General features: G+C 34.0%; 1 protein-coding gene across 5 annotated transcripts in view; it reads right to left on the bottom strand.

Annotated features, from left to right (window-relative positions):
* The window catches only part of LOC124545392 (calcium uptake protein 1 homolog, mitochondrial), a 231,674-nt gene that overhangs the window by 53,746 nt on the left and 166,812 nt on the right, over positions 1-11,116 (bottom strand). For all 5 annotated transcript variants that reach the window (XM_047124305.1, XM_047124308.1, XM_047124303.1 and 2 more), the window contains one exon: positions 4,875-4,989. In XM_047124305.1, the coding sequence (XP_046980261.1) occupies positions 4,875-4,989 (115 nt within the window). The remainder of the gene's footprint in view (positions 1-4,874; positions 4,990-11,116) is intronic.

Here is an 11,116-nt window from a genome sequence, read left to right as displayed (position 1 = left end):
AAGACATTTTCAAATAGGCTAATTTTGTTTATTTCAGCATTTGTTAAAAATTTTTTTGCTTAAAACTGTCACTTTCTCTTCAGTAATTGCACTGTTCCAAGATTTTCCTTCCATTTACTTTCTTCATGCCAACAGTTGCCTAACTACCTGTGTTAAATAGTTGTTCCTTTTAGCCATGTTTGCATAACTTTCTTTTGTCTAAGATGCTAAACCAGTTTCTTAGTTTTCTGGTATACCTCCCAATTCTATAATAAACTGTTACAATATACATTTCTTTCCCTAGTGAAAAAGAGTGAACTATGTGTGAGAATGCAAATTCAGGCTGCACAGAGCTCTGTGGCAGACTAAATGAATCTGTATGCAGTAACTCATCTAGAAGTTGCACAAGGTCATTGCAGAATTATTGAATTAACATGAAGACAACAGCAGCATCTGTCAATGGATACAAAACTGCATGTTACCGGTTCTCTTTAGCAAGATGGTGACAAGCATTGCAGGATCATCTAATGTCTAAGGGAGGGCAACTGTCATATCATCTAAATAGCATATGCTTTAAATGGGATATGCAATGAAAAGGTGCCATCATCAGAGTCATGAATGATCTATAATTCAATACAAAAATTTAGTATGCCATTATAAGTAGACATCATCTTCCTTGACACTCTTGACACTTTGCTTTAATATTTCTTATCTGAAGTTTTGTAACATTGGAATAAAATACAAATATTAACGAGGCTTTGTCTACTGGGGAGTTAAAACCACAGTGACACTCTAGCAATGATATTTCAGAGCTGTCTAACAATTAAGTTTTTTTCATTTTTATTTTGTGGTCAACTGACCAAATGTATATACTTCAAATATTAAAGAAAAATACTACCGAAACAATATTTTAACTGAAAGTATGGAGAAACTGGTTCTTTCTTTTATAGCAATATATGAACAACACTTCATCTTCAATGTGTTCAAATATATTTCTCTGTTTTTTACATTTATTGTAGCTGAAGAACATAGAAACTAAAGTTTTATTTCTACTCTTCCAATAATAAATTGTGAAAATCTGCAATTCTCAGCATCTCACTTACCAGTGGCAATGTTAAAAAATGGCAACCTGAAGTAAAAATACACAGAAAAGGCGAGTAAAATATATATATAAAAACAAAGATGATGTGACTTACCAAATGAAAGTGCTGGCAGGTCGACAGACACACAAACAAACACAAACATACACACAAAATTCAAGCTTTCGCAACAAACTGTTGCCTCATTTGGTAAGTCACATCATTTTATATAAAGATGATGTGACTTACCATACGAAAGCGCTGGCAGGTGTTTCTATCGACCTGCCAGCACTTTCGTATGGTAAGTCACATCATCTTTGTTTTTAAATATATTTTTCCCGCATGGATGATGTGACTTACCATACGAAAGCGCTGGCAGGTCGATAGAAACACAAACAGACACATACATACACACGAAATTGAATTTTGTGTGTATGTATGTCTCTATGTGTATGTGTCTGTTTGTGTTTCTATCGACCTGCCAGCGCTTTCGTATGGTAAGTCACATCATCTTTGCATCTTTGTTTTTAAATATATTTTTCCCGCGTGGAATGTTTCCCTCTAATATATATATATCAGAACTAACTCCACACTCTTCGTTATATCCATTTTCCTGGAGGTACAATAGCATATACACGTTCTGGAAGGATTAAGGAAGAGGTGGGTGGTTGGGCTGAGCAAGTAATTTGATTGAAGTTTATCTCCTGCACAAATCTTTAACTTTTTAGAAGGTAATGAGCTTGATGGTTGTTGTCCACCTGTGTAGCAATGAGATACTTAGCCAATCACAGTGTGGATTTCAAAAGCACAACTCTACTGAGTCATTTATACAATTTACTGAGTACATATAAAAATCTTCAAATGATAAAGTCTCATCAATTGGGATTTTCTGTGGCTTCCTGATGGCATTTGATTGCACCAATCATTATATTCCATTAAAGTAAATTTTTATGCAATACATAGTTCAGCACAAGTATGGTACAGTCATTACTTAAGAAACAATGTAGAAAGTTACCCTACATTCTTTGAGTAATACAAAGAGAGATGCTACATCATACTCATATGGAGAAAATGTAATGGGAGACCCACAGAGGGCAATCATTGGTGCAAGCTAATTTTATGTTAATGATCTGCCATCTTATTTAAATCAGGAGACAGAATTAGTTCTGTTTGTAAGTAATATAAGCATTATTTTGAACCTGAGCAAAGAAGCATCAAGATGAAAAATAAATGATACTTTTGTGAAAGTTACTAACTGGATTCGCACAAATGGGCTAACTTTAAACTTTGGAAAAAAAGAAAACAGTTCATCCAGTTTTGTGCTGCCAAAAACATCCCTTTTGCTTTTAACCTAGAGCATCCACAAGAAATAATAAGCAGGATGGAAAATACTACATCCTTATGTGTGCATATTCAGGGGAATTTAAAAGTGGAAAAAGTGTACAGCAGACTCACTAATATGTTAAGATTTGGCTACTTTTACAGCAAGAATAATTGCCATCTTCAGAGATTTAGAAGTCAAAGATACCATATTTTGCATATTTTCATGCAATGATTTCTTAGGGATAATATTCTGGAAAAACTCCTCACATTCACAAAATGTATTAATTGTGCAAAGGAAAGTAATTAGAACAATGGGTGGAGTTAATACAAATACATTTTCCAGGTATCTCTCTAAGCAAGTGGGAACATTAACCTCAGCCTCATAGTACATCCATTCACTTACAAAATTCTTTTTATCAACAAGCCATCTGAAGTTGAAAGTAACAGAGATATCCACACATACAACATTGCAAAGAAAACTGATGTGAATTACCCTTTAATGCAACTAACTTTGGCACAGAAAGCTGTAAAACTGACAATCTAGCCACGGGAATAAAAGTCTAACGATCAGCAGAAGTCTTTTCAAATGTGGATTAAAGATGTTTTTCCTTAAAAACTTTTCCTACATCGTAGATGAATATCTAAACAGAAAGAGTTATTTATACAGAAAAAAGCCTCTAAATGTCTAGTATGTAGAATAAACAAATATTTTAAAAAAGTAGGTAATGTACAGGTCTATGATGGAATAACAGCAATATGAAAAGGATAGATTATTACTCAGCACATAGAGGAGGCACTGAGTCAGACACAGTCACAATGAAAAAGAACACTAGAAATATTTTCAGTTTTCAGACAGAGTCCTTCTTCAGATATAAAATTCACACACATTCTCAAGACTCATACATTTGTACAACAAATGAGTTGTTTAAATGTGACAGTCTACTACTGATGAAGGACTTTGTCTGAAAGCTGAATATATTTCTAGTGTTCTTTTTCATTGTGCCTGTCAGTGACTCAACACCTCTTCTATGTGGTGAGTAGCAATCTATCCTTTCCATATTATTTTTATTCCAGTATGGGTTTTCTTGCCATATTTTTCTGTCTATATATGAAGGCTAATGCCAGGAACTACTGACACAGTTTTTCACTAATAAATAGACTGATACAAAAGAAAAGTTTATGTATATAATTTATTACTAATACACGATTAAGTAACTAACTAACTTGCAGTTCCTTGTACAAGTGAACCACACAGAGTTTAAGGATACACTGAACTGTTTGCTGATGTTTCTAAAGATGAACAGAATTAAAATAGTCACAGTACAAAATAAGGACAATGATTCATTATTCCAACACACAAAACACAACAGTAGCACATATTAATGACAGCGAAAAGCCAAGGAAAGAATCTACAATTCACAGACAGGTGTATACTTTCAATTCAGAACATGAGCTTATGTAAAAATCAATATACGCAGACACTAAAAGCGACTCACAATTGATGTGAAAGGATGGGGGAATGATTTGAAATAACAGACTGCAGAAACATTACATTTGACACCTTAGGTTTCTGACATATCACAAACACTTCCACATGGAAATATCACTGTCAGACTTTAAGAAAGAAGGAAGGTAGATTGGGATTTAATCTTCCATTGACAATGAGGTCATTACAGACAGGGCACAAGAGCATACTGGGGAAGGAAACCAACTTCGACTATATCCTTTATAAAGGTACAATCCCCACATTTGCCTTAAGTGATTCATGAAAATCCCAGAAGTATAAATATGAATGGCTAGATGGGAATATGAAAACCAATCTTCCTAATTGTAAGTCCTATGCTTTATCACAATGACATCTTGTTTAGAGTGCCAGAGTGAAATATTGTAATACGTGTATCTGATGGGAGTCAATGATGTCAATATAGCAATGGAAAATAAAATATCAGTGTGCTTCATTACGCTGTCTGCTACAACTGAGAGCTGCACAAGTTGCCTCTCCTGGGAAATAGCAACAATTTAAAAAAATTAACTTCTTTCAGCAAACATAAATTTTCACCTTAGTTCCTTTGCCTTTTTTCTTTGAAGTTCCAGTATCATTCTTTCTCTTGTTTCCATGTATTTAAGAAACCTATTCAATATTCTTCATCATCTGATCATTTCTCATTATTTCCCCAGTGAACATACCTACTGTTTTGTCTACCTGTCTCCTACACTTTATCATTCTGCATTTCTGTATTTTATTCTCTTAGTCAGTGCAGTTGGCGCAGCAGTAGGAATTATTTATACACCTAACCACACATAAATATACTTAAGGCTATTTGCAAAATTCATAGTCAGCATTTCGTATTGCTGCTCTAGCTATAGACTCACCTGAATACAGAAGATAAGCTCACTTGCTTCCATAGCAGTTTCTCAAGCAGACACATACAAAAATAAACATTTACATATCACAACACTAGGGAATTTATTTACAAACAAGACAGCACTTACTTGATAGGACAGTAAGCAGAAATATGTAGTCAGAGAATGTGATCAGACCAGCACTTCCAAGCTTGTAAAAAATGCTGTCCTCATCTAAGGCAAGTTCCAGTTTCATATGGACATTCTGTGAAAGATATTTGCTATTAATACTCCATACTGTGACAAATTCACAGTGAATATCATTTCTGCAGAACAAAAATGAAGCTGTCTACATATAAAGTTCAACTCAAATTTCCTCACAGCAGAGAAATTTGGCACGTTAACTGTATGAAAAAAATTTCCAAAGGTGCCTATGATTAAACAATATTCCAAATGTTTTACAATGAAGCACAATGTTCAATAGTGATAACATCGCATAATGTGTCATGCTCATATACGACACTGCAAAAAATGTAATGTGGAAGTTGATTCTTTCATAAAAGCAGTTTCTGGGTCCACCAGTTCATTATCTATTACTTAAATTATCATTTTCTTAATAAATAAAACCCAATTATAAACAATGCACAAAAGAGCTGAGCTTTATTGAGAGCATGAACAATTATTAAGCCTCATTAAATTTTTGACTGCTTATTGTGATGTTGCTAAACTATAAGACAGAATTGTTGGCCAATACTTATTTTCAGGACACGAAAAAAGTAATACTGCTGATAGACACATCTACAAGTAAAAGTGATGCCTGAAGATGAGGCCCCACTACAAGTGGGTGGGTGTCAATCCTGTGTTCTGAGTGACTTGTCATTCCTTTTTAACATTGCCCAAAATATCCCACTCTCCTTCCCAATGGTGTAATTATTAGTTCTGAAAGCCCTTTTACTTTTATGGGTGTTTATTGCACCACTGTACATTTTGCTTCTTCAAGGTAACTAAAGGAGAGAAATTCTGTCTCCTTGTTCATTAGCTTCCTAGTTTGAACTTTGCAATTAATGTTAAAAGTTTTATACAGAGAGTCAAGTATGAATTGTCATTTAAATTGGAGACCTCATTGATGCATATTTTTTATAGCATCCTGCTTAATAGCTGCTAATACGTCTTGGAATTTTCATTTGGAATACAGCATCTGAAGATTTATTCTCAACATCTGGTGCTGTTGACAGGCATCATTTGAACAAACAATATGAAGAAATTTCAGCCACAAGCACCTTTCCCCATTAGAGCACGCCCTCTGTGACAAGAGCAAAAAGATGCAATAGCAAAACTGTAATGTAATGATACTGTCCAAAGCAGTTATAAGAATGAGATAAAAATAGCTGTCATTAAATGTCATCAAAAAAGCTTATCAGTATACACACCTTATGCCACACACAGTACAATGATGGGAATTATGTACTTGCTCCTATTTGCCACTTAATCACTACTCCCTTTCACTGACTTTTACCAGTAAGGTATTTGACCTAAAATGTTTATTAAGAATTTACTGGGACCTTCTACAATTAATCCATTTAAGACAGTACTCATTTCACTCTACATCTATACTCTGCAAACCACCGTGAGGTGCATGGCAGGATGATTTGATGTGTGTTTCTAAAAAAATAATTTTGGGTGGTTTATAGAGTAAACTATAATCATAAACTTTCCAGTTCATCCTCAGCAGCAGCAATTAGCAAACTCAAAATTATGAAACTGTATTTTCTTCAATTTCACCTCTAAGGAAATATCTTTCAACAATCCAGCATAACTATGGCAACACAATGAAGTAGTGTAGCCAAAAACTTAGGTATGTTTAAGAACTTGTTGTAGCTGAAAAATTCAGTCGCACTGTTGATATTTCACAAAACCCTTGTATGAAGGCTTATATTGTGGCATTTTCTTATTATACACAGGTGATTTCACACTATTACAGATGATTGCTTCTCTCTATTTGATGACAAATTACACAATTGTTGCGCCTTTTACAGAACATGAAGTGAGAAATGCATTTGTGCATCGCAATTTTCCTTATCTTATTATGTCATTGTTAGACTTGTCAGGGCTTGCTTTTGCATAAGAATTTTGGGAAAGAGCAACGGTTTGAATAATTTCAGCACAAACTATGTAATTTTTTTTTCCAAATTCAGGAAACACACATTTCTAGTATTTAACATACTCACACACTGCCAATTTGAACATTTATGTGCCACTCTACCACTTACGTACTAGCAACCTGAACAACTATGATCACTCCAGGTGAAAAAGTTTACAAACCCATACACATTAATTTCATCCCCTATGTAGTTGAATCACTTATTTGACTGACATCACTTTCTGTGCTTGTTTCAGTTTCAATATTGTTCTGTTCAAATTTGACCTCTTAAAATTTTAAGAGCATGAACTGTTGTTCAAATTGAATTAGATATCCTATTAACAACAAAAGTTGATCTTTGTATTAAAGATACAATGAATTTTGGAGAGATACTTCTAACTATACCTTTTAACATAAACTGACCCTTCAATGGATCTCAAGTACACAATTTTCTCTTTTGAAAATCATTTTCCGTGAACAAATGCAAAGAAAGTATTATCTCACTAACCTGCTCACATTAAAAATACTCTAAATAACACTAAATTGCTGTTCCAGCATTGATATCTATTTGTATGTCATTTTATTGAAAATATAAATGTATTTTATATGAGGGAAAGGAGGGTAAGAAAGTGATGGAACAGAAAGCAAACAAAAATTCACATGAATATGTTAGCCTCTTACATTCCGTCACAGCATTAAATATCTGCTGATACTCACCAGCATTCATTATGATACATTATCCAATTATGGGCTTTATGTTAGTGCACACACATTAAAGATGATACAGATGAGGCAAAGTGACATAAACTCATCAAGGATGAATTACTCCTCCATTATGTAGAAATGTGTAATACAACTAAATATGTGCTTCCTGCAGCTTCAAGAGTTATGGTGGTTATGATAAGAATGATCATTAAAGAAGAGTAATAAGTGTACTGCTAATAACACAGACACACTGTGGTTTACTACAAATTTTATTATTTCATGATTTATGCACAGCTGTTATTTTCTCAGCAACTGTTTTATATATTTCAGAATAAAACTCAGTCATCACTTGTGAAATACATTTTCTAATTGTGCAAATGATGACTGAAGTTTATTATTTCAATTAGAGAAGCTATTATGTTATTTTAGTATGTATGCTTAGACATTACACTGCTTTGATAATAATTTGTTATTTACTGAATTTTATTAAGAAATGCTACAAGGTTTGATAGATGCCTAAAGAAAATGCACAAAATTTATGACTGTAGAAATAACTAACTATAGAAAGCAAGTCAGAGTGAATTTGCTACCAGAAGCATTTCTACAAGCATCCATATCATTCTTATAGGAAAATGCAATTCTTGAATGAGTGACAATGAGGGTGTCATAAGAGGAAATATAGTTGTGACAGATCTAATGCAAGGAGTATAATCTGTGAGACTTCCAATTTGACAAGTGTTTGATAGTATTGAAACCTGAGATTAAATTACGTTTGATGTTACTGAATAGCCCATGCAAATAAATAAGCTTTGTCATGCTGTTTAATGAGAATGAATTGTATAGATGAGTAAATTATATCAAGCACAAAATTTTCAAACAATCATCATTTTATTCTTTTCATAACTTTAAAATTTTGTATCTAAAAGGTTAAAATATTTATGACAAGTATCACAAGAGCAGAGGACACACAAAATCATAGTATTTATAATCCAAACTGAGTCAATGATATGGACATTATCAGTTTATAAAACATACTGAGGAAGGAAACAACTCAAAATTCTGAATACACATCAATTGTAAAAGGCTGACTATGCACTCCAAAGCTATGATGACTTCTCTGTGCATGGAGTTATGTGAACATGCATTGGCTTCCTTGTAGTGCACAACTAATTTCAGTGAATATTCAGACATAGTTTGCTTCCACAAAAGCATAATTAAATCTGGAGCACTGGTAATGTCAAAGTACGGAAACATTTTAGGGGACGCCACCAGATACCTACTATTGTTTCTGTAGGTAATTCTGGAAACATTTTGTCCAATCTTGGTTGGTTAATTATTTGTAAGTTCCACACATCAAAACTGTGACCTCCCACTATGATGTAGAATAAGTACATTAGCACACTGCACTTCAGGGAACTCTTTTTAGTTACTTTACCACATATATTAATCTGATTTTAAACAGAAATCAGTCATCAGTCTAAGGATTCATATGAACATCATAATCTTTACTGGGCATTGTGCTAATGGAGGTGGTGAGCTACTGCCAACTTCTAATCTGAAAATCAGCTCACCCAGCCACTTAGGGGGGCTTAAATTTGAACATGTCACTTAAAGTGCCAGAGAATACTCCTACGCATAACATCAAACTTTGATTTCTAAACTGGTACATCACTAAGCTAATCAAAACAATGGACTTGCAGTTTTAATTGTAGATGGCAAAATACTTTCCACTCAGAAATCACTTGCAGATATGAACCAGAGTATATTACATTTCTTTTAATTATATCTTGCTAACTTTGCATAATGGATCCAAGCAATATATTTCTGTAACTTCATTATTCATTCTACACATGAGTAACATTAAGGCTATATGGAAAAGTACTAACTCAGGGAGAAACAGTCTATTCTAGAGTCTAATACGCCAGATGACCAATTTTCTCTTCCCCCATCTTCTAATCAGCAACGGGAACAGAGGCAACTTCAAATAAAAAGCTACTTAAACGTAAAGAACCATTTGATCAGAGTTGCATTACAAACTCTGGTAGGTTTAAGTAGTACTCATGCTACATAACTAGAACTCAACATCATGTTTTTCTTGCAAGTTTGTCTTTTGCTCTTCCCAAAATCTCAATTAAATAATTACCTTTGTTTGATGCTATGCATCTATAAACAAGACACCCATCTCTACTTATTCAATCAGTCTCCAAAATTTGGACGGTAAGTAAATGAATTATGCCATTACCACAAGCCATATTTTTCTCCTCAGGAAGTTTTATGTAAAAAGATTTCAAGTTCTCATTTATTACTGAAAGATAAACCACAATTGATTGATAACATCAACAACATATCAAGAGTCTCTGCTGATGCACCATGGACATGTGACATCAGCTGCTCAAGTAATTAGCATTGAAATTCACCAACAGCTGTGTACTTAAAATGTTATTTTAAATTATTTTGACTACCAGTTTCGGCATTCCACTATGCCATCTTCAGGTCCGATATGCATCTCTCAAAAATAAATGATATTATCATACAGTGCCATATATTCATGGATGTCTTGAATTCAAAACCATATCCCAGATGCTTCATTCGAAGCACTTGAGTTGCACTCAAGTCTTCGAATAAAGAACTTGGAATTTGGTTTTCAATTTACTATGTCCAGTAACATACGGCACTGTATGACAATATTGTTTATTTTTGAAAGACGCATATGGGGCCTGAAGATGGCATAGTGGAATGCTGATATTGGTAGTCAAAATAAAATAAAATAACATCTTAATTACAAAGATGTTCGCAAATTTCATTGATAATTACATATCAAGAGGGTTTTTTGTGGTAAAAAGAAACACATACTGAATATCTTCCTGGAATCCAATGATATATAAGAGTTATGTTTTCATCATTTTTAACTATATCATATTCTCAGCTATAAATTGCAACAGGTAATCTTTTGCTTTAAAATAGCCATCCCCAAAGCCCCCCACACACTCCAGCAATGTTTACTCAAAAACTGGTTGACATGGACCTGCATTCGCTGATAGACACTTGTCTCTCAGCCCCATCAATTAGGATCATTATCCAAATGCATTTCTTACACCAAGTTAAATGGCTGCAAGTGGTACACCAAGCCTTGTAGACACTTTGCACAGTTTTCATGTATACAGCAACAAATCAAACAACTTCAGCTACAGTGTGTTCATGGACACGTCCAAAGCCAATATGACCTTTCTGATATTCAGTAGTGTCTTCATGTTAAACTATTTTACTGTGGTGATTTCATACAAATGTCTGGTGCACTTATGTGCGTGTGCATACTTGCATGCACCCACATATACATGCACTCCAGTTCACTGCAAAAGGACACATGTCTATTTGGTATCAGTTTTACACTATCTATATTGCTCCAAAGTAACCACTGTGCTTTTTTAAGGGGGTTGTTAAAACACACATCAAAAACAGTTTTGCATCACCCCGGTTCCCAGAACTCCTGAAGATAGACGTTGACTGTGGATACTGTATCACAGACATAGTCCCTCTGACTATTCAG

Source organism: Schistocerca americana, chromosome 8, assembly GCF_021461395.2.
Source record: "Schistocerca americana isolate TAMUIC-IGC-003095 chromosome 8, iqSchAmer2.1, whole genome shotgun sequence".
Taxonomy (NCBI): domain Eukaryota; kingdom Metazoa; phylum Arthropoda; class Insecta; order Orthoptera; family Acrididae; genus Schistocerca; species Schistocerca americana.
Note: the sequence above shows the minus strand (reverse complement) of the source record. Positions and strands in the feature narration are given on the sequence as shown.